The sequence below is a fragment of the Orycteropus afer genome, unplaced genomic scaffold (assembly GCF_000298275.1).
Source record: "Orycteropus afer afer isolate SDZICR_OR568_19922 unplaced genomic scaffold, OryAfe1.0 scaffold00432, whole genome shotgun sequence".
In the NCBI taxonomy this organism is placed as follows: Eukaryota; Metazoa; Chordata; class Mammalia; order Tubulidentata; family Orycteropodidae; genus Orycteropus; species Orycteropus afer.
Window position 1 is genome coordinate 668,499 of NW_006922019.1, and position 24,335 is coordinate 692,833.

Genomic DNA, 24,335 nt, shown 5'->3' on the forward strand with positions numbered 1-24,335 from the left:
TCCCCTTTTTGCCACCCCAGAAGTTCCAGGCTGACTCACTTTCTAAATAAACCACTTGTGGTTTCTGGCCTGACATCACATGTGGAAGAATGAGTAATTTTTCAAGAACCCGAATTAAATTTGATCACTATAAGATACATGTGCATGTTACTCATGGCTCTAGGATAAGAGGTCAACACAGGTAACAAGTCCCCTAGCTTTCTCCCAGCCCTCTTCCCCCTGAGGCCAAGAGATAGAGAAAAGGTGAAGGATTGAGGTGAACATGGGCATGAAGGATGTTTGTGTACATCTCTTATTTTGTTATCATGTCACATAAAATTTAATAAAATTGTATCCTGTTGCTTGTACTAGATTAAAGTAATATAGCAAAATAGTGAAGGCCATGAGTTCTGCTGCAGCCCAGCTTGGGTTCAAAAATCACCTCCACTGCTTACCAGCTGGGCGACCCTGAGCAAGTTACTGAAATTTCGTGTGTCTATTTCCTCATTTGTAAGATAGTAATAATACCTGTCACATACAGTTCTTGTGAGGAACACATGACTTGATACATGCTAAGTGCTTAAGACAGTGCCTAGAACATACAGGCACAATGTAAACATTGGTAGTTATGTCTTTGACTTCAACCCACTGCTTGTAGTCACATCAAGTCTTCAATAAATACTTTTTGACTAAATGAATGCACTCTATTAAGACATATTGAAGACAGGGGGATAGATGGGACTATAACTGGTAGAGTCTTGGTTGGAGAAAAAGGAATCTTACAGAACAATTACCGTGAGTCTAGGCATCACCTTCCCTTTCATTCACTTGGTTAGTCTGTTTCCCAGTCATGTGTGTTGTGGTGGGAGAGAGTGTGGTAGTTAAATTTGTATGTCAACTTGGCTGGGCCTGGTTGAATGGTTGGGCAGCTGGTGGTAGTCATTCCCCATTATGAGACTGGCAATCAACTCCATGGTGGGATCTACCACAAGCAGCTGAGTAGCTGCCTTTGGGATATGATCTGCTTCCCATGTATAAGGAGAAGCCGTGGAGATAGTCTCTAGTTTATGGCACGCTTGGACCCTGCATGTAGCCATGTCGTTGTTCAGAAGGCTGCCATGCTTTGCCGATCTTAGGACTTACAATGGACTGTGCCATTTTATTTGTTGACCATGGGATTGTTAGCCTCAGCAGATAGTAGCTGCCTGAGTTAAGAGATGCCTCTAGCTTCAGTGGGCTGGGAGCAAGAGGCAAAGCCGAAGCCCAAGGTCAGGGGCTTTCACCCAGCCCCTAGAGTCCAGCACTTTGAACTTGGACTTAAAGCCTCCAAATTGTGAGAAAATAAACTCCTATTTGTTAAGGTCATCCCATTTGTGGTCTATTCCCATCAGAGCAGCACAAGGTAACCAAAACAGAGGGATTGCCACCTCTGTGTAATTCAATGGGAAGTTCTACTTTCTGCTTTTTAATTGTAAGAAGGAGGTACAGTTCTAGATTCTTGAACTCTGAAAATATGGTCTAAGTTAGGAGATCCTGGCACAAGAGAAATTCACTCTCTGGCCTCTCAGCATGTTAGTGCTTGTGAGGAGAGTTAGCAAGATCGTGGCTTTGGGATGAGTTATTTTGTTAACAGGATGAGTATTGTATGTAGGAAATGATAGATAAAATGTTAGTACATGGATTTCCTTTTATCAGATGTGGATATGTGCAGATGTGGTATCTATCTTCACAGCATTGTGGTCTTTGGGAAGATAGTCTTGAGTACCAGAGAGTCCTGGAGAAGCCAGAGTGAAGTCCCTCAGAGCCCACCCTCAACTTCAGGACTCTGCAGCATCCTTGAAGCTAAGTGGGACCCCAGTCCAGCACTGTGAGGTGGGCTTCAGCCAAGGAGTTTGGTGGACCAGACAAGTAGGTCTAGGTTGGCTGCTAGTGGAGCAAGGGTGCCATGCTTATTAGAAAGAATCCAGAGTCAGTCAACTCAGCAGAAAAGCCAAGTGGCTGAAGGAAGTCCAGCTGAGGAGACACATTCATGGGGAGGTGCCAGGAGGCCCAGTATAAGTGGCATCTAAAGGATAGACCTACTGTCAACCTCTCAACTATTTGCAAACCCAGGCATTCACCTGCCATCATACACAAACACCTTCATGCACTACTGACACTAACAGCTTCAGCTTTGTAAACTTCTCACATTCCTGCACTTGCAAACACATACCCATTCCTCACACACAGCCTCTCAATCAAAAGAGTGGCTTTGGGGAGACCTCACAGCTGAAATACAGTGCTGGTTAATGCTACGGCTTTTATTATACCAACAGTCTTAACATTATTTGGAAGTGCACATAGAACTCAGCACACTGCTGTTACAGTACAGTACACACCTCTACAATTGGCTTCAGGGCTTGAAGTCACTGCAGCACATGGGTGAGACCTACTTTCTGGAGGAGAGCACTGGGGATGGCAAGTCCTGGCACTCTTGAATATCAGCAGATTCAAGTTGCTTCACCACGACAGCAGTCTAGGATTCTTGTGTGTTTTAACAGTTAAACAGGTGCGACAAGGGACCCAGGAGTGTGGAAGTTCCTAAAACTTAGTGCCAAGAGTACTTTTGGTTGGGTCTATACTCCCCAAACACGTAGCACTGACTAGGGCTGGGAAAGGGGCATGCTTAGCACTGCATCTGAACTGGATTAAGCTACCAGGAGTCCTCAATTATGGTGACCCTGGATTCACAAGGAAGAGTAAGACATGATGGTGCTGTCACAATAAGGCCACTAAACTCACAGCTAACGAGGACCTCAAAAGGAAGTTTTCGTAACTACGGGAAAGCGACTCTTCCTTCTCTGATGTCAGGTGCCTCTTGCCGGCCAGGCACCTGCCCTGAGACAGTCATGTGGTCCTTTCTGAGCTGCACGACATCACTGAGCACGACGGAGCAGAGGAAGGGGCCACACACATCACGGTCACGGACATCTACCAAGTGGCTGACTGCTGGCAAATGTCCCCGATGCCTTTCCATGTTGATTGGATGCCCCCATGTATCTGAGGGCTAATCTGAAAAGAGGCTGGCAAAGGACTTCCTCAAGCTCCGGATGGTCTCCGCTTTGGCTTCATCCTCATTGGTTGAAGACCGGAAGAAGGAGGACTCAGAGAAGCTGAAGGCATTTGTCAGGGACTGCGACTTGCTTGAAGATAAAAACCAGAGAGAACGTGAGAGGGTGGTGCTCCCAGTAAGGCAGGAAGGGATGGTGACAGGATACATGATCAGAGGCCCCACTCCCACCCCAGGAGGCCAGGGTGACAGGAGAGACCCACCACTGGACAGGGCAGTGCTCCTAGGACAAGGGAAGTCCCCTTGAGTGCTGCTGACACAGGAAGGGATGGGGGTGCATGGGAACCAGAGAGAAGGGGAAAGAGAAGAGGAAGAAGGGTGGACTTCCAGGCAGTATCTTATTTAATGCTAAGGGCCTGAGGGCTGAAGTTTAGAGACCCCCCAACTTGGAAAGTACTAATCATGCCCTTCCCTCTGATGAAATATAGCAACTAGGGGTCATGGACTCTTGAGTCTTTCCATCTACTATCAAGCGATGGCTCAAAGACCTGGTTCAAAGTCTTGGCTCTGCCAGTCACTTACTCTAGACCTTAGACATATGCTTCTTTGGGACTCAGTTTCCCATCTATGAAATGCAGATATTTGGTAACATAGTAGCTAGGCCCTTTCAGCACTACTCTGCTTTTCTGATTCCAAAAAACCTTTTGTCTTGGCTCAAACTCTAATTACCCAGCTTCGTTGTGTTTGAGATGGACATAATCACCCTTGTAGCCTTCCTTAGAAGAGCCCTAATACACAGTCTGTGAGGTTCAGGGAGTCCAGGGGCAAAAGAGATACAAAGAAGACCCATACAGGCCTATATAGACAGCTTTGTAAATTAAAAAAAGCCAAATCACAAACATTGTGGGGGCCTATTTCTCCCTTCAGAGTCTAGTGATGCAGCAAAAAAAAAAAAAAAAAAAAAGTTGAGAAGGCAAGAAGGTAGTGGGAGGCAGATTGGCTGCTCCAGTCACCCATCTTTTCTCTTCCTTGGCTCCCACTATGCCTCTTTGGTTGGTTTCTGGCTCCAGAACACTTCTCCTGGTCTCTTGGAACTCCCAGTCCTTCCCTAAATGCTGGGTGCAACCCAGGAAACTCCCTTCTCCATAACTGTGGGCAGTTTCTCTCCCACTGCGTGAGCTTGTGAACAGATGCCCTGTCTTTGGTGACGGCCCAGGATGAGCCTGTACACGCTGGCCTTGGGGTGGGGGCCTTGGCAAACACAGGCAGAGGGTATTGGGTACATGTCTGCAGCTTGTTGTCCCAATCTAGCTCTGCACACTTTTAGCGCAGAGGCAGTGACAAGCCAAAGACTTGCCCCCTGACTGGGGCAGGCCAGAGCCAGGGAGCAGGAGCGGGTTGTGGCCTTCCCAACATGTAGGACCAAAAACCCAGAGAAAGCAATCATCAGGAGCCCTGAGCCCCAACCCTGGATTTGCCACTAACTAGCAAGGTAGCTTTGAAAAAGACAATCTAATCCCTCTGAGCTATGTGCCCTCATCTCTGCCACAACTCGGTGATTGCTAAGTGGCTTGTTTGAGCTCCAAAATCCTATAGCTCCTTTCTCTCCCTCCCTTGAAGATGCATTTATTGCCCATGGCTTGACTGAGAGGTACTGAAGAGTCGCTCCACCCGAGGCTGTAGCTGCCTCTGATGACTGCCGACTGAGGTCTGCTTAGTATCTCTTCTGGTTTAGGGGGAAGAGCGTGGGACAGACCACTTGTCTGGATGCTGTGTCCTAGGGGGTGCTCAGTGTGCTTCTCGGAAGCAGGGCAGTGTAGTGGGGCTTTTAGAGCTACCGTTGGGATGAGGGAACCCAAGAGAACAGAGCTCCTCAAGGCTGATGTGGGCACTCCTCTGAGGTCCGCACCGGAAGCTGATGTCCTCTGGACAGAGTTGAAGGTAAAAAGCTGAAATGGATTAACTACTTCCCCCTTTTCCTTCTGGGCAGCCTTGATGATCGTACACCCTCAACTGTGAGTCAGAGGCAGGAAAGAGGGGGAGAGAGAGAGAAAGAGAGAGAAGGAATGGAAAAAAAGAGTGGGAGGGAGGGTAGAAACAGAAAGCCCTACGTTGCTTTTCTTAGGGAAGCTGGTACAAGAACCACTCTGCCTTAATGCCTCTCTCCGGGAAGAAAGGGGAGGGCTGAACTTCTAGCAAACCTTAGACTTTCACTTCCCTCCTTCCTACCCTCCCCAAACAGCCCCTACCATGCTCCCCTCCAAAAAAACCACAAAAATATCTGTAGGAGGAGGTGATTGAAGGTGCTCTGTAGCAGCTGAGCCCAGGCCTGTGCAGAGAGGCAGGAAGGGGGAGCTGCCGTGTTGTCTCTTACTTGAGCTGTGGGTGAGGCTGGGGCTTCTGTGGTGGAACGGCTGGGGGTGGCTGGGCCTCTGCCAGGGAGTTGCCGCTGGAGGGTGCATCTCCGTGGGTGGTGGGGCCGCCTGGCCGATGAGGAGCCGAGGAGGAGGAGGAAGAGGAAGATGAGGAGGAAGAGGAGGAAGGTGGCAGTGATGGTCCAGGGGGAAGCCGGCGTGGAGGCAGCGCCTTGCCTGGGGGTTGCATTCCTTGGGGTTGCCCAGGGCCCCCTAGGTTCAGTACAAGAAAAACTTCATAATTTAACCATTTCAAAGGGTTTCCTTATTAAAATCTATGTCTCAAAGGGTGTGGTTAGTTAATTACCAAAAAGGATAAGCTCTATTACAGGAAGCTACACAGAGCCCTGAAGGGCTCCAAAGGGAGTCCTTGTCACGCTCACATATCACCACTCCTCCTCACAGACACAGAGCACTTCCTTCTCAGCAGAAGTTGGAAGGACAGAGAGAAACCATGCAATGAATAGGCCTCAATCAAAAGTCCCCCAGACAGAGGGAATCCCTCTTCCCAAGAGGTTCCTCAGGTACAGATTACCCCGCTCCAGGGTCTACCAGGAAACCCCAGGTCCACACACCAGCTCTAGCGTGTTAGTTGCCGTGGAGTCAGCCCCGACTCATGGCGACCCCGTGCACAACGGGATTGGACTGTTGCCACAGGGTTTTCACTGGATGATTTTTCAAAAGTAGATCTCCAAGCCTTTCTTCCTAGTCTGTCTTAGTCCAGAAGCTTCATTGAAACCTGTTCAGCATTGGCATCACTGACAGATGGGTGGTGGCTGCACTTGAGGTACACTGGTGGGAATCAAACCCAGGTTTCCCACATGGGAAGTGAGAATTCTACCATTGAACCACCACTGTACCCCATAAATGCAGTATAAAAAATACATTGCTATGGAGTGGATTCCGACTCATAGCATCACTACAGGACAGAGTAGAACTGCCCTATAGGGTTCCCAAGGCTGTAAATCTTGACAGAAATAGACTGCCACATCTTTCTCTCATGGAGCCACTGGTGAGTTCAAATCACCGACCTTCGGTTAACAGCGAAGCACTTAACCACCGCGCAACCAAGGCTCCTTAAAAAACAAAAACAAAACAAAACAAAAACCAAACCCACTGCCATACAGTTGACTTATGTAGGACAGAGTAGAACTGCCCCACAGAGTTTTCAAGGCTATAAATCTTTTGGAAGCAGACTGTCCCATCTTTCTCCCATGGAGCCCCCTGGTGGGTTTGAACTGCTGACTAGGGTGATGGAAAAAGCTTTTGGATTGGGAATCAGAAAACTCAAGAGTCTCTCAGTGACTCATTGAGCAAGTCACCAAACACCTCTGGGCCTTGGTTTTCCCAACCATAAAACTCTTAAAAAGCAAGTCCTAGTCTTAGATATTTTTCAAGAGTTTCAAAGAGTCTTATGAAATGAGAAAGTTCTCCAAAAAGCATCCAGTGCTTTACCATCTTAAACTCTCACTGACTTAGCAGATTTTCACGAAATGGCTTTCATCCGGCTCCAAGTCTGCATGTGTTAGATCGCCACACACCACACCAAGATGACTCCTCTTTCCCAGGCATTCGTTTGCCTCTTGGTCCCGTATCTTCACGGGGTTCAGCATGTACACCTCTCAGGTGTGTGTGTGGTGATAATCTCCAGAAACCCCAGCCCCACTCGCCCCTGGGGATTTAGTGGGCACCTTCTGGCAAAGACGAGTCTAAGAAAGGACCAGCATGAGGCAGAACACCATCTGGGAACCTGGAGAGAAACGAGGCCACCCTCCCTCTGGGAGTTGGTAGCAGTAAGTGTGACACCAGATTGTTCAGATTTTGCTGTGGTGGGGTCTCAGAAGTCAAAGACATCCCCACCAGGAGACTCTGACTAGTGGAAATGGTGCACAATTGGCCTGGATGATCCCATTTCTCTGCCTCAGTTCCAGAGCCCACATCCAGAGGCCTATTGGAAGGAGTGGGCTTATAGAAACGCCACAGGAGCTAATGTTATATTTAACTTAGTTTTCTGGGAATACCAGGACTCGTGTACCGTCATGTGATCCAGATTCACACATCTATCCCACTGTGCACCCACAACTGTCAGCCCATTTCCCCACACACGGCATCAGCTCCCCTCTACCATAATAACCAAATAATATCGAGGTGGTTGTTGTTGTTGTTATGTGCCCTCGAGTCAGACCTGACTCACAGCAACCCCTCCTTGGGTTTCCGAGGCAGTATCACTATGGAAGTAGATTGCCCAACCTTCCTTCTGAGGAGCGGCTGGTGGGTTTGAACTGCCAGCCTTCTGGTTAGCAGTCAAGCACCTTAGGCACTATGCCACCAGAGCTCCCAATATCGAGGTTAGTGACACTTAAATAAGTAAGTAAATAAACAAATAAATGGAATTTTCGTGTTTAAGAAGTTCAAGTTCAAATCAAATCATCAGTGAAGGTGACTCTTGGTAGATTAGCAGATTATTTCATGTTAATCCCTTTGTGTTTTTCCCAAAGTTTGGCATCCTTGGTATTAGCATTTTCTTGTAAACTCACACAGGTTGACAGCTCAGCCTGTTGTACCAGAAAACCTGATTGCTCTCCCACTTGGACAGAGATACGTAAATAGCCAGAAACTTTACAACTTAACACTGAAGACAGATATAACTTTTTTTTTATTGCACATTAAGCTGTACAAGAGAGTCACAAAAGAGAGGTACTTCAATCACACTTCCAGCATTGGCTGAGGTTCTCCCAGCTGGATCGGTACAAAAAAAGGGGACAACATCGGAAAAGAAATGGGTACAAAACACCTGAACAGCAGTCCTATATTGTGCCATGGGTGTCCCCCAGGCCACAGAGTTGTCCCTTGGCATGCTGCCTGAGGGCACATGACAGGCAGGTCCTGCTGTCTGCTTGTGTTTGGCAGTGGGAGCCACAGCCAGTGTCTCCCCCACCTGAGAGGCCCTAGCTGACATCACTCTGCAGCCTGACTGAATTAAAATGACGACTTTGTATTTGTGGCTCACGAATGTCACATGAAAAGCACCTGAATGTTCACACTGATTACATGCAAAGAAGCAACACCACCATCAGCTCACCATTGCCACTCGGACAAAAATAAAGTAAAAAAAAAAAAAAGTATTCCTCCATTCTAGGAAATGTTGCTTTATTCCTGCCTATCATTGCATTGGGAGATATTTAAGAACCTGATTCTTTATGTAACCCATCTGGAAGTGTATATATGCATATATGTATGTATATATTTACAACAGGTCAACTACCATTGTCATCTAAGGGAGGATCACAGACGAGAACATTCATACTCAGTGCATTTCCCTGCCTCAGAATTTGCTAACAACCAAAGAGAAACCAGACGACATGCCCCTCAATGCATAAGTCATGTTACATACTGCCAACACTAATTACTCTTCAGACCTGGTAACCCAAAACAATGATGTGTCAATACAGGGGTGGGAGGAAATATCAAAGTAGAACCAGAAGCATTTCTTCTAAAAGGCAAACTGCTGGCATGAGCTCCTGTGGACAAGTATGCTCCAGGAGGGCACCTGGGTCCAGGAGATGGCAAGAGGAGGCCCTGAACAAACGGCTCCACCCCTGCCCAGATGTTGCTTGCTGGAGTGAAGAGGATAAACTGGGGAGGGCTCTTCAAGGGCCAGAGATGTGGAGCCTCTGCCCCAAACACATAATAAGCTAAGATCTGAGGTAATTCTTCCCAGGGAAGATCCAACTTACTCCTTTGGACTCCAAAAGGCTTTAGGAATGGCTGAAGCGAAAGCAGGAGCCCACCTCAGGGTTGTGTCAGCAGTGGACCCACCCAGATGAAATGGGACTTTTTGATTTGGTCTTGTGCCAGGATGCCTTGGAAGAGGCCAAGGGCAGAATGTTAGGTCCTTCCCAGACTTCCAGTAGCTCCCTGCATTCTATGCCCACATCACTAAGGAATCCCCTCTGTACACAGGAAAGCTTTGGGGAATACAAGCAGCCTCAGTTCCACAGAAGCGCACATATGGCCAATTCAGAAACAGCAACAAGGAAGAAACAACTTAGGGGGACTGAGATCAATACATAGAAAATACACATGTTCACTTTGATATTGCACATCAGCAGCCCCATTTTTAAAAATCTCATAGCTAATTAGTTAATAATTAAAAACAAAGGGGTATGCTGGGATGTAGAATACAGAACACATTCCTGGAAACGGTGTGTTCTTTATATTTCATGTCATCACTAAAAACACAGAGCTCTACAGGCACAGCCAGCCTATTCACATAAACTCAAACTGCACCACATTTTAGCAAATGGAAGAAAAGATGGATGGATGCCTTCAAATTGAATGGAAATTAGACCTCAAAATATCTCTTAAATGTCTACCTATTTACCTTAGTCATGCAGAAAGGACGCAAAAAGCACAGTTTGTTGAAGGTCCCAAGCATATTAGTGGAGGTATGCAGAGTGGAATGAGGGGCTGGGGAATGAGCCTGGGGAGAAGGGGAGGAGAGCTGGGTTTTGTTGCTGTGGTCTCATTTCTCCCCTGTTCAGCCCCCTACTCCTAGTTCACCCCACATTATGTAAGACTTCAAAATATACGATCAAACCACCCAGAAGAGAGTGTCACACTGGACTTGGGAGAGGCACAATTCTTTTGTACACTGTTGACAAACAGCCCTGGAATCACAAGTTATACAGAGAAACGTAAGTGAGCATTACAAGCACGAACAGGAACAGGTAAACAACCAGACAGAGCAGCTGACACCGCATAGGAAAAACACAGTCCAGTCAGCACTGTAAGAGCGCAGAAACGGCACCGGTGGGAGGGCCTGTTGCTTCCCTCCCCACTTGCCTTTCATTTTGTCTTTTCTTTCTTTTGTTTTTGGCTTAAAATTTCTGCTTTGAAAAATTAACTACCAATTATTTTAAGACGCTTGGACTTGTTTTGGCCCTACTGCAATGCCATTACAGTCGAGAATATACTGTAAACAACCTTGGGGGGGTGGCCGCTGAGGTGGGGTCTTGCCGGAGTCCGGATCCTTAAGCGTTCCGCTCTGGAAGACAAAAATGCACAACAGATAAAAAACCCAACTCTAAGTGACTTCCAAGAAGAAACTCTGGGTCTGTGGCATGACCCTAGTGGGACCCACCCAGATTGGGCCCTCATGTTTCCACCATTTCAGAAAGGCCTCAAAGGGATTTTCCAACACCCAACACTGAGGTGTGGCTGGATAGGTGACAGCAGTCTGGAGCTTAGGAGCACTCTAAACACAGGTCTGAGACCTCTGCGACCTTATTTAGACTTGTTCTTTCGAGGAGCAGCGGTCTTCTAACACCATCTGGTTTCTTCTCTGGTGCCTGCCTATTGTCTGCCTCCCACTCTAATTCATAGGACTAGCTTCCTGAAGGGAGGGTCAACACCAAGCTCCAGAGACTGGGCTGGGCTTTAGGTGGCTCCAAACAAACTCCCTGCCATCAAGTTGATTCTGACACATAGCGACCCCCTTTGGGTTTCTGAGGCAATAAATCCTTTATGGAAATAGATTGCCCAGGCTTCCTTCCACAGAGTGGCTGGTGGGTTTGAACTACCAACTTTCTGATTAGCAGTCAAATGCCTTATGGCTTCAGGGTCAGGAAAAGCAGTGAGGCTGGAAGAGGCGACTAGCCTAGACTTGGTTCACTACTTAACTAGAGTTAGCTCAAGGTGGGATCAGGCCTGGGGCCGACTCAGGGGTTGAGGGATCCACTCTTTGGGCTGGGCTGGAACTCCCATGGGGAGGGCTTTGAGGGAGAGCACATTAAAGTGTTTCCCAGAATCCTCCTTACCCAGAGGATAGGAGTCAGATGCCAATGTGTGCAGAAGTGCTCAAGGCCAGGCTGTTCTTCCCTCTCAAACAGCATAATTACATTTTACCCAACAAGGTGTCCCCACTCCCACATTTCCTCTCTTCTCTCCTCTCAGCTGTGATTTTGATTATGCCCTGACAAAATCAAAGACTCATGTGACTCCGGTGAGTATTAAAGGCAGTAAGCATTTGAGCTTGAATTTGGCACATGGGAAATGCTCTATAAAACCTAAGGGCAGCCAAGTGTGCCAATGGTGATGTCAAAGAAAGGGCTTCCGAGGCGGGGTGCAAAATGGGCTAAGCCTGTCTTCGGATCCTCCCACTTCCTCTTTGGTGCTCCTCACCCCTTGTGACATGCCCCCACCCATCCCCTGCTCCTACTGTTTCCATTTCCCCTGGGCCTCTGAATCTACCTATCAAGGTCTGTTTTCAGCACCACTCCAGGTACATGGGAGCTATGGTAGCATATTGCCTAAGACACTTGACTGCTAACTAGAAGGCTGGCAATTCAAACCCACCAGCCACTCCTTGGAAGAAAGGTTGGGCAATCTACTTCCGTAATGATACTGCCTCGGAAACCCAAGGAGGGGTCACTATGAGTCGGGTCTGACTCAACGGCACATAACAACAACAACAACAACAACAACCAGGTACATAGAAATGTTACCCCATCCAGTATCTTTCAATATAGTAATAGGACTGCCTCAAACTGTTCTACTAAGAGAATTTCAGACAGGGGCCCCTGAAATGTTTGGTGAGCCACCACGTTAGTGGTTGCTTTTTCTATCTATAACCCCAACCTCTCCCAATCACAGCAAGAACACCAGCACTTCCTCTCTCCTTCGTCTAAATACATTCCTGGGAGCCTGGCACAGAAACACTCAATTAGCCAGTGAGAGACCACACTGGTCAGTCAGCCTGGCCCCACAGGCCCTTCCTCCTGGGGTCTCAGATCCACCATCTTCTCTTGACCAGACCTAGAGATCTACATCATTACTTGCTTTCATTACTTGCTTAGACCACTATTATGGTCCTCAAATTCTTTAGTTTTTTCTCTCAATGATCAATCTTCTCCATGGCTATCTATTACCTCCTAAGCTCCTCTCCTGTCATTTTACTGCTCTCAATAATTTATAGCTCACGTTTACTGAGTGTTCACTATGTATAACGGGCACTTCTACACAGTATTGCTCTTAACCTCACAATAGCTCCATTATTATCAGCACCCCCAGTTTTTCAGTTAAGGATATTGAGGTCTAAGTAAGGTAATGAATTTCCAAGGTCCTAGAGTGGAGCTAATGCAGCTGAGATGTGAACCCAGGTCATCTGACATTGCTATTCTCCCCTCAACTACCTTCAGGGTGGCATCCACATTCCTCACACTGGCACTGGAAACTTCTTCAGCTTGGTCCTAATCTGCCTTTCCAGGCTTATCTAAACACACCTCCTTCCAGGCCTGAGTCCTCATTGTTTATTCTCTAGTCTAGGCTAGCATTGTTTAGACCAAGTACCCTCGGAATGCCTTTTCTCCTTTTCCGCCAATCCAACCCAACACATCCTGGAGGCTCAGTCAAGTTCCACCCTACCCAGGAAATCTTCCCTTTGACTGTACTCTCCTTCCTAAAATCTGATAAGAGCCACCTAATAAACCCATACTACCAAAGGGAGCACTTGCAGTGCTGTCTTGTCATCCTGTAGATTGGAATGATGCCAGATCCTCCAATCCTTCAGGGCAAGGATAGTGCCTTCATCGCCTCATGAATGCTCAACAAGCACCGTGCCTGTTTTTTCCCCCAAAGAAAAAAAAAATTGGGATACTCACCTGATACTGGAACTATTTATTTAAAAGGTAAAATTAATTAATAAGGCCATTAAATGCGAGATAGACTAGATGAACACTATGGTTTCTTCTAACCTGAACAACTCAGAGTCCAGGAAAAACTTTAAAAATCCCCTGATTAAGATATAATGGTGCAGCTCTGACACTGGGATGAGTTCACAGGGGTGCTTATAACACGAAGGCTGGTCCTGGCTCTCTTTAGCCCCACAAACACACAAGCAAGACCCCCAAGGATGTCCTGAGCCCAATGTTCCCCTCTAAACACTTCAAGAGAAGAGCTCCCAGGCACAGTCCTTCACTGGAGCCTGGGAATGTGCCTTGGCCACTCTTGTCTGGTGCCCAGGGAGCTTCTCCTGTCTCTGGCTCCACTGAGGTTGCAGACAGAAGACTTCCCAGAGACTATGGTAGGAGTGGAGCAGAGTCCCCGAGGACTTTCCCTTGCCAGGCTGAGACACTCTGGCTCTACCCACAAGCCTTCTGTCTGCTAACAACTGAGGACCTATTCCCTGTGGGGTTTGGCTACCATGGGATCTGTCTCCAGTCACCAAGAGCTGCCTGAGATGCCAAATTCCACAGAAGTCTGGCCACTCTGGCGTCACTGCCGAAGTCTGGCCTGTAGCCAGCCTGCAGTGGGGACTTGTGGCCAGACTGGGCTGCAGAGTTTCCCTCTGAACATTGGACTGACTCAAACAGGTGAGAATGTCAAGTCCAGTCCCTTGCCCAGCTGCACATAAAAAAAAAAAAAAAAAGAAGAGGAATGAATGGTATTATAGCAGTATAAAGGGGGAAAAAATCCTGGGCTTCTAGCTGCAGGTGTGTCAGGAGCAGTCTAGTGTTCCCACAAGGGAAGGCCATAGGTCTAGCACTCTTTTGACTGATCAAGCCCCATGAGAAAGCACTGTGACCAGTTCTGGGCACTTATTTTAAGAGGGACACTGACAGAAAAAACAAAACAAACAAACAAAAAAAAACAGGTACATGGAGCAGAGAGGATGCTAACAAGTCTGGAAATGAAATCTTTCCTCTGGAAATGAAATCTTTCCTCAAGTGACTGTGGGCGAGTTACTTGATCTCTGAGTCTCAGTTTCCCAAATACGGAGTTTGTAATGATTAAATATTGTGACTATGGAAGCCCCTAGTATTAAGTTGTTGTTATGTGCTGTCGAGTTGGACCTGACTCATAGTGACCCCTCCTTGGGTTTCTGAGGCAGTATCACTACAGAAGTAGATCAAAATTAGTCAAATGTAAATCTAAATAATATCAAGGGTTTGGCTGGCTAGTAATGAGCTCCCTGTCACTAGAGGTTTTTAACAACAGCCTGACACGCTCTGGTCAGAGATGCTGTAGAGGGGGCTCAAGTAGTTGTAGGCAGATGGCTTCTACATATTCTTTTGGCTCTGGGCTTCCACGAATTCTTTAATGCATTTTCAGCTCTTTAGGTGTCTAAGATCTAAGAGAACCAATTCTTACCCTCAGAGTCCTGAGTCCAGCAAGACCCAGGGCTGTGGAGTCTTTTGGGGGTAAGAGGCCATGGTCAGCCTGCCAGTGCAGAGTGTCTTGCAGGCAGAGACTTCTGAGAGACTTGGCAAAGACAGAGTGCTACTGCCCTCCCTTGAAATTAATTGAGCTTATTCTTTTGCTATGCTGAATCCACTGGGCTTTAGTGATGAGAGAAGCCAGAGAGCTGGGAGAGAGCTGGTTGTTATAGTGAAGCTCAGAGACTCCTCCCAGACTGGCAAGTCCAGCACTTTGTTGTCACAAGGAGAAAAGGGTTTACTTATCTAGAGTCACAATGCCCAGCTCTCTTCATTCTTACCTTCCCTGAGGTCTGGTAGAAGCACCAGAAGGGCACAGTGTATGGTGTTATGGAGCGGTCCCTGAACTAGGGACTGGAAGATCCAGCTTTCCTGCTTACCAGCTGTATGACCTTGGACAAGTCACTTGCCTTCTCTTTGTTGATATGTACAACAGATAGAAATACCAGGCCAAACCATCTCACATAATTGATATGAGGCTCAAAACTATGAGTGTATTTTATAAACTATAAAATGCCAGGCAGATGTAAGTGATTATCATTAGTATTTAATTAATAATAAATATCAATCCAAAGGAATGAAGCTGTAATGGTAAAATCTCATGCATCAGTGGAGAAGATATTTTGAGTGGTTTCCTGTCACCTGGAACACAGTAGTTCAGTGTGTGGGAGGTTTAAACTAAAATCAGGCTACTCAGATGTTTCAGGGCTGGGCTGTACCATGACCTCTAGATATCACAGACCTGGTCCCAGCAAGGCCCCTGCAGATGCAGAAAAGTCCATCAGAAACAGCAAATATTAGCTTTTGAGTTGATTAGAAAGGAAATCACTGGCTAGGGAGAGAAACCAAGCCCACGGGTGTGGGTTTGTGTTTGTCAAAGGCACCTTTAATTCTCATCCCGCCATTTTCAGCAGGTAAGCTAAGAGAGAACAGGGCCCGTCTGAGGTCCCAGCCTGTCTGAGGTTCCAGCAGGATGGGAAGCTGAGGAAGGAAAGACACTGAGTGACTCAGTTCTTGAGGGTTGTTGGCCTGAGCCCAGCTGCCCCCACACCCACTGAGGAGGAAGGGCCTGTGCTTGCTCAGCATTTCAGAGACAGGAAATTGGGAAAGGGTCCCAGGGTCTGGCCCCAGGAAAGAGGCCAGGCCAAGCTCCTTGCCGGACACGCCATGGAACTATTCTGATCAGCTCCCCCAGGCCCTGCTGCCCCGGTCTAGGACCCCAGGGGAATGAGGCAGTGGGAAGGAATTTGGTCTGGAGGCTGTAGGTTCAGTCAGTGCAAAGGGGATATCATGTTTTCCAGCACCTTGGGATCTTTTTGGGCTCACCTTCACAGTCACCAGTGCCACTTTCCTTCCCTGGAGAGGTCGTAAAAGGTACCTACCCAAGGATGAGTGGTTCCTTCTTCCTCTGCTCTGAGGACAGAGCTCATCTCCTGGACTAGGGCCTTCCCATACCCTAATGACATAGGACATGTCCCATGGGGGCAGTCCATAGGTCCTATGGGGGCACTGAGGACCAGGCCACCCGAGGTCAGAATGTCAGCTTCAAGTGATTAAAGATGTCCTTTGAAAGCTAGGACAGCCCTAAAATAATCAGTTTCCCTTAATAGTCTGTTGAGGGATCTAGTCACCAGTGACTTTATCTGAACCTGCCTCACATCTCCTCACTTTCTCAGCTCATGCTCACTGGGGAACAAATTCCCTAATGTCAGCCCACTGTGGGAAGCAGAAAGGCCTTTCATTTGTTCTAAATTTACCTCTTTGACGTGCTAGTGAGGCCCTCTTCTTCTCATGTTTGGGATTAGAGGAACAGTTGTGCCCCCCTCTCTAAATGCATAGCTCTTCTTTAGGCTCCAATGAAACCCCTACTTAGCCTTGGTCCTTTTCACCAAGGAAATCTCATCTTTACGAGCCACTGTGGCCAGAAGGAGCTGGCTGGAAATCTTTTGAATATCTCCTTCGACCAAAGAGCCATTGAAAATGATTGGCCCACATCCCCTTAGGGTCAGAGGTATCAGCCTCAGTCCTTTAGCTCTGTTCTCGCATCACTGCCTTTCTTAGGTTCTGTGGTCACATCCTTGGTCACCACATCTCAGAGCTGGAAGGAGATTTTAAAATGTATCAGCTCCAATAGCTCCCACTTCCAAACAATCCTTCCCAATGTCTTGGAGGACTTTTTCCTCCACCCACCCAGCTTGAATATCAGCATTGCTGTAGAGAGGCACACTCTACTTGGCAGAGCAGCAATTTTCCCTCTCAGTGCGGGAGACTGTATTCCTTACACTGGATCCAAACTCCTTGTCTAGAAGGTTAGCCTTTCAGTACCAAGTCTATCCCATAGCAGCGATCAGAAAGCCAAAGACATGAAGTCAAGTGTTAATCAACTGCAGTCCCTTTAACTTTCACTCATAGAATAACCAAAACTAAAACTAAACTCACTGCCATTGAGTCGATTCTGACTCATAGCGACCCACTTTGGGTTTCCAAGGTGGTAAATCTTTATGGACGTAGATTGCCCAGTCTTCCTTCCACGGAGTGGCTGGTGGGTTTGAACCATCAACCTTCTGGTTAGTGTTCAAATGTGTTAGTCTCTATGCCACCAGATTTGTCAAATGTCTCAGTCTTCTGGTTTTGTTTTTTTGTTTTTTTTTCCCTTCTGAGTTACAGTATGTTCTTGTCACACTCTGACCTTCAGATTGGAAACAGCATTCCAGGTGTGCCCTGATCAGCTCAAGGTAGAGCAAGAGGCCTGTCTTCCCCCTGGACACCAAATGTGTATTAATGCTTCCAAAGGCTGAATCTTACAATCACTTCCCATGGGCCTGACCCACAAGCCAAATAGCAGGTCCACTTTGTGGACTGATCAGAGACTAGTCTCCCCCTCAGTCCATCCATGCCTGAGATTTCTGTATTAGCAATTCAGTTCCTTGGTTCGGGATGACTTTACAGGAAAATAAAAGGAGTAAGAGCATAAGGGGGAATGAACAAAGATTAGCCCCATGAAGGAGAGCATAACCTGGAAGCTTTGCCCACCTGTCTCCTTCCTGGTCCCTGGGAGTCTTAGCAGCAGCACACACCTCTCTAAAGCCCCAAGAGGAAAGGCCTAGCTCAGATCCCGTAAGACAGACCCCAAGTGTCAATGCATGTGATGGGGGATGGCAGAGCAGGGAGAACAGGGAAGAGGCCCTGTGGGCATTTAGCCTCCAGGCTTTGGCCACTACTGGCCACCAGGTGTCACTGCCACCTTGAAAACAGGCTCCCTACAGGCCTTTGGAGTCCTGGTATAGAGGGTCATTGCCTCAGCCAACTCTCAGGGCCCCTCAAAGCTGGCAGTCCAGCCAGGCTGAGGCTAAGTTATAATCAGCCAGATCAGGCTTTGCCACTTGCCTCTCTGCTTTCACAACAGTCAAGGACTCTTAACACCCCTAATTCTATCCTCTGAACTGCAGCAGGCAGCCTGGGCCCATTCTCCTGCCTTTGCTCTTTGTTTGCTATAGTTAATCCAACCAGTGAGGGGCTGGCTGATAACATGGTAAAGTGTGTCTTCTTCTCTGCTTCACTGCCCCCTCTCCTCCCCACTCTACTACTCCAAATAATAAAAGCTTTCATGGTGAAGTTGAAGGCAAAAATACGTGTTGAGAAAGGTAAACAACTGGCTAGTGATGTCTGCCCTGGTCTTGGCCCTGAAATCTAGACGAGAAGCAGGTCCTATGGCTTGACTCAGGCCTGAACCTTCACATGGGGTCGCTATGAGTCAGAACTGACTCAATGGCACCTAACAACAACAAAACAGAGAATATGTAATTCATCTCCATTTTATAGGGGAGGAAATAGAGGTCTAGAGACAGGAAGTAACTTGCCCCAGGTCACACAAACTTAAGAATGGGGACTAACACTTGAATGTCCTGACTCCTAGCATGGCATGCTTCCCATCTGAATGAGAAGCTGATCAAAGGACACTGGGGTTTCTGCAGGAACCACATCTTTAGGGAAGCTTTCACCCTGAGCTGCCAGAATTACCAAAGAAAGAGGCCACTAAGAAAGACCTGACTATGAGGAACAACACGTGCGTTAGTAACAGCACCTAACCTAGATTGCTGTGCAAAGAGCTGGTTGGGTCTGCAAAGTCCTGGCTGGGACCCAGGTAATGTCACTTGGTTATATATCACTTGCACATTCCCAAAATTGTTCACAGAATCCTGACATGAACTCCAATAGGCTTGTAGGGCTTTTAGTTAAAGATGCTTATTCCAACTGGGAACTCATTCAGCAAATACATATTGTAATGGAAGATCAAGGGGAGGGGTGGTGGCAGTAGTTCATCTGGGTAAGAGGAGTTACTTCATCACTGACATTTGAACAGAATTGTTAGCATTAGGTGATGATAAAAAGAAGACAGACTTTTGATTAGTTTTGTGATTGTTGTTAAAATTCTCTACAGATGATTGACTGAACCTGGGCAGACCATACACCTCTTGCTGCACCCATGATGTACTCAATGGCTACTAGGTGCTGAGTACCCTGCTGGGTCCTAGATATTGCAGTAAACAAGTCCCTACTCTCAAGGAGCTTATAGTCTAGTGAAGGAGACAATGAAACAAACAGATAAGAACCATCTCAATAAGTGCCATGCAGAAAATATAAGAAAGGAGAGGCGGTAGCCAGTGGTTAGGTGGCAACTTTGGACTGGATGGTTGAGGAAATACTAGCTATTCTATCGTGAAGGAGCCAGCCACACAAGGTAAGGGGGAAGACTATTTCAGAGAGAGCACACAGCTAATGCACAGGCTCTTACCAGTATGGCTAAGGCAGAGTAGGCAAGAGCTAGAGTGGCATGAGGAAAAAAGAGGCAAGTGGGGCCTACACAAATTTATTGGGGAAAGTTGGGGGGAAGGAAAGCTTTAAGGGAAATATAGCCAAAAGTACTGCTTTGTTTAAGATGCCTTTGAGACACTGAAGTAAAGATTCCCGCAAGAGTTTAAATCTTGAATCTGGTACTCAAAAAGGGATCAGTATAGGTGATCCTGAGTAGAGCAGGAAAACAATGTGGAACAAAACTCAAAATCATGGAAAGAAAAAAAAAAAAAAGACCAGGTTTGTTGGTGTGATAGAGCCTGGTGAGACTATGGCCCCTAGTTACCCTTTAGATCTGGAATTGAACTCATTACTGTGGCTTCCAGCCAAACAACAGACAAGCATATAGGGTGAACATTTACATCAGGCACATACACTCCTTAAAGTGATCAATCAATCAATTGTGGGAGAACAGAAGGACAGTGTTTGCATAAGGAGACAGCCTGGGGTAGGGGCAGGAATACACAGGAAGGAAGGACACAGGGAAGAGGTAACTACAGGGAGGAAGAGGGAAGAGAGCTGTCACACTGTGGGGAACTGCAGTCAGTGTCATGAAACAAAATGTGTATGAACTGCTGTATGGAAAATGAATTTGCTCTGTAAACTTCCACCCAAATCACAATATAAATTAAAATAAATAAATAAAATATGAATCTGGGGCTCAAAGGAGTGGTCAGGGCAGGAGATCACTGAGGACTTTCACAGACCTATTTCTGGGGCACTGACATTTAGTGGTTTACAGAAGTAGAAGACAAAGGAGGTGGAGAAGGAGAAGCCCATGAGGTAGAATGAAAATCTAGGTAGCGGTCTAGAAAGGGAAATGTTTCAAGGAGGGCATGGTCAGCTGTGTCAAGTCCTACCAAAAATCATTCAGGATAAGAATGAAAGTCACCACTGGACTGGTTGACAAGGTGGTGACTTGGACAAGAGCAATTTCATTGGAATGATGGAAGTGGAATGCTGACTAGAGTGCACTGAGGACAGAATACAAAGTGATGAGGGGGAGATGGTGACCAAGATACTTCAAGAAGATTTACTGTGAAGGGGAGCAAAGAGAAGGGGCAGTGGCTGGAAGAGAATATGGGGTTGAGAGAGGTCTCTGTTTTTATTTTCTCTTTTTAAATGACAGCTTTTTTATTTTTTATTTTTTTTATTGTGATTTGGATGAAGATTTACAGAGCAAATTCACTTTCCATACAGCAGTTCATATATACTTTGTAAATGAGAGCTGTTTTTGTGCTGGTGTGATAACCTGCTGGAAAAGGAGAAAGTGATGACAGAGAGAAAGAGAGGATACCTGAAAGCAAAAAGGAGGTAGGATCCAGATCACAAGAGGAGGGGGGGCCTTGGAAGCAGCTTCATGTGGGTAAAGATGCAGGTAAGCAGGTAAATGTGATAGTGTGACTGACTATGAGGGCAACCCTGGTGGAAAAGCTCCACAGGCCTGAAGCCATAATGATGTCAATGTCTCCTCAACCATAACCAGTGAAACATGTTATCATCTGGGAGAAATGGAAGGTAGAAATATGACCAGTACAGTCATGGCTTCAAGCCCAGTTGTAGTGTTTTGCCAAGGGTGAAAGACTATCATGTGTCTTCTGTCTTCTGGGTAGCCTAGGGTCAAGGCACAAGACTCAAAAGGAGCTAATGGAGGATACAAAAAGACATCATCCCAAGAATGGGGACTGCCTTTGTCAACCCAGTCATGATTTCACTTAAGAATATAAGCAACTTTGGGACAGGCCCTATAAGCTCATTCATTACCACAGACCTAGAGCCTAGCATCCATTTTTAAAATAATGTTAAGGACACATGTTAAAATAACTTTAAGGTCTGTGCTACTCAGTGGGAACACAGAGATGAACACACAGCCCCCTGCCTACAAGGCACTTGAGAAACATTTGCTAAATTACTTTAATCATATGATCCTCATATTGAAGGACTCTAGAGATCATCTTATGTACTCTGGGTATGCTATCAGGAGGGACCAGACCCTGGAGAAGGGTATCATGCTTGGAAAAGTATAAGGTCAGTAAAAAAGAGGAAGACCCTCAACAAGATGTATTGACACAATGACTGCAACAATGGGCTCAAACACAGCAATGATTGTGAGGATGGTACAAAACCAGGTAGCAATTCATTCTGTTGCACATGGGGTCGCTATGAGTCAGAACTGACTCAATGGCACCTAACAACAACAAAACAGAGAATAGGTAATTCAACTCCATTTTATAGGGGAGGAAATAGAGGTCTAGAGACAGGAAGTAACTTAAGGCAGAATGGGGACTAACACTTGAATGTCCTGACTCCTAGCATGGCATGCTTCCCATCTGAATGAGAGGCTGATCAAAGGACCCTGGGGTTTCTGCAGGAACCACATCTTTAGGGAAGCTCATCCCTAGTTATGTATCCTGCTTTCACCCCAACACATTATAGATTTCTCTTTAAAATGTTTAAATTACAATATTTAATGTTTATAAAAATAAGAGACTTGCTCCAAAAAGAAGCTAACACATTCTGTGGGATGGAAAACTTTTGCATGACATCTCTCTGTTAACGAACTTTTATGTGTCAGAAATGACTTTTTATAATCTAACTTTTATTGCTAGATGGGATCTTGGTGATTTTTTGTTGCTGTTGTTAACGCCCCTCATTTTACACATGAAGATGTTGAGGCACAGAAATGGGAAGAAATTGCTTCAGGGCACCTGATGAGCCAGTGGCAAGGCCAGAGCTAAGCCTTCATTCCAGTGAAGAGTGACTTCCCTTGCTGAGAAGAGTGTTGTACACATTCAGAGAAGTACTTCAGGGCCCTTCATGGAATCCTGGAGCAGCCCATTTCTGTGTATCTTGTCTGGGCAGAGTCGAGCTCTTTCACCCAGGCATAAATTCTTGTAAGAGTTTACTGGATGTTCTGTGTATTTCTCGGGGCCAAAGGGAAGAAGGGAATCACTTGTTAGTCTTTCTCTAGAGCAGGGACTAGAAAAAAATACACCAATCCCATCATCGAAAGAGACTGTGGATTAAAAGGCAGGACTAGGATGCAAGTATCTTAGCTCCATCAGATATACAAAATCATAAAATCTAACCACAGGCCTGATTATATATTTAACCATGAAAATCTTTTCATCACCTATAGTTAAGTACAATATGTAAATAATGGGCTTGTACATCTGACCTGCAATTAAGCATTGTTCTTCCACTTACCTGACTGTAATTCTCTAGTGACTAACACCCCTGAAGTTCAGGGAACAGATTCTCATACTTGGCTAGGGGTCAGACACAATGTGAGCCAGCTACAAACTATGTGAACCGCCCTGTGGTGCAGTGAATTACTTGGTATGGCTCTTCTAGCCATGGTCTTTGTGACTCCTACCAGCTAACTGGGTGGAACTATGCAAATATAATGAGCTTGTGGCCCACTAAGCAGATTGCACAGCTTGTTAGTAATGTAAATAAGGTACATGGCTCCCTTGTGAGTGTGGAACCATGGAAATAAAGCATATGGAACCCTAATGTGCAGACTAGTCAGTTTTGCCATCTTACTAGGCTTGACAGGAGCCCTCCCAGAGGCTGAAAGGGGGTTATCTCTATGTCATAAATATAGAAGAGCTGGAGGTGGAGTGGAGCGTGTCCTTGGACCTGGGGGATCCCTGCACTGGACCTCCTTGGCAAAGAGACCAACAGAGATAATCGGCAAAGAAGATGGTAGCAGCAGAACCAAGACTGGCATGAGAGCTGCAGGCTTGCTGGCCCATGGAGCTGGAAAGCTGAGTGCCTTTGGGTAGAGGCTTGCTGGTGGAGTGGGGTGCTTGTATAGGCAGAGATAAAAGAACTTTGTAACACTTGCCTGAACAGGACAGAGGCCAAACTAAGAGGCCATGGACCAGAGAGGTGTGCCAAAGGGCATGGGCAAAGGGAGATTGTCCTGATGGAAGAATTATATCCTGAGTGTTCCTTAACCTGAATTATAACCTATTACTTCCCTAAGAAACCCCACAATCATGAGTATTGTCTGTGAGTTCTGTGTAGCCATTACAATAAATCATTGAACTTAGCAGAGAAGTAGTGAGTGCTGTGGGAGGGACGGTTGGTGTCAGCACTGGTAGAAAGGCTGGAGGGTGGCGGCAAGTCTGCCCTCACAGGAATAAGCCTTGGGCTGCTGATGGTGATTCTCCCTCCCACTTGTGAAGTTAGAGGAAGCTGGACGATACCTGCTTCTTGTCCTTTTAGCACACCTAAGAGCTAATGTATAACACCCTGCCATATGGGGTTACTCCCAACTTGGATACCCAGACAGTCAGGGTCAATATCTGTTAGTCCATAAGTTCCCATTCACCCAGCATCAAAGAGGATGAAAGTGTTCTACTCAAAGATTATTTTTAGAGCTCAAAAGGTATTTAGATATCATTTCATATCAGAATTGAACAAACTGAGGTTCAGAGAGGGAATTCACTTGCCATTTGTCACATTGCTTTATTTGAGTCATTTTTGATGGAAATAATTCTCATATATTATGTCTCCAGCCTTTCTGAACAGAATAGGGAGTACTGACTACAGTGTAACCCTTTCTTGATGTTTCAGGTCTATTAGTAGAACATCACCTACACTTCTACATTATGATTCTGTAATACTCAAATGATGAGAGGAGAAATGTAAGCAATTTGCTATACTAAAGAATCTAGGCTGTCAGTCTTCTCTCTTTTCTTATTGAAGAATGTTAGAATCCGCTTGGGACCATAGTTGCAGGGGACATCAAGCTCAATTGGCATAACATACTATACAAAACATTGTTCCACCTACTACTTTGGCGAGTAGCGACTG

The 24,335-nt window shown here is 46.3% G+C and overlaps 1 protein-coding gene across 1 annotated transcript in view; it reads right to left on the reverse strand.

The window, feature by feature from the left end:
- Positions 1 to 3,025: 3,025 nt before the first annotated feature.
- SYN2 (synapsin II) overlaps positions 3,026 to 24,335 on the reverse strand; it is a 289,405-nt gene continuing 268,095 nt past the window's right edge. Inside the window, 3 exon segments of the mRNA XM_042782729.1 lie at positions 3,026 to 3,161; positions 5,403 to 5,655; positions 10,429 to 10,489. Coding sequence (XP_042638663.1) covers positions 3,026 to 3,161; positions 5,403 to 5,655; positions 10,429 to 10,489 — 450 coding nt within the window.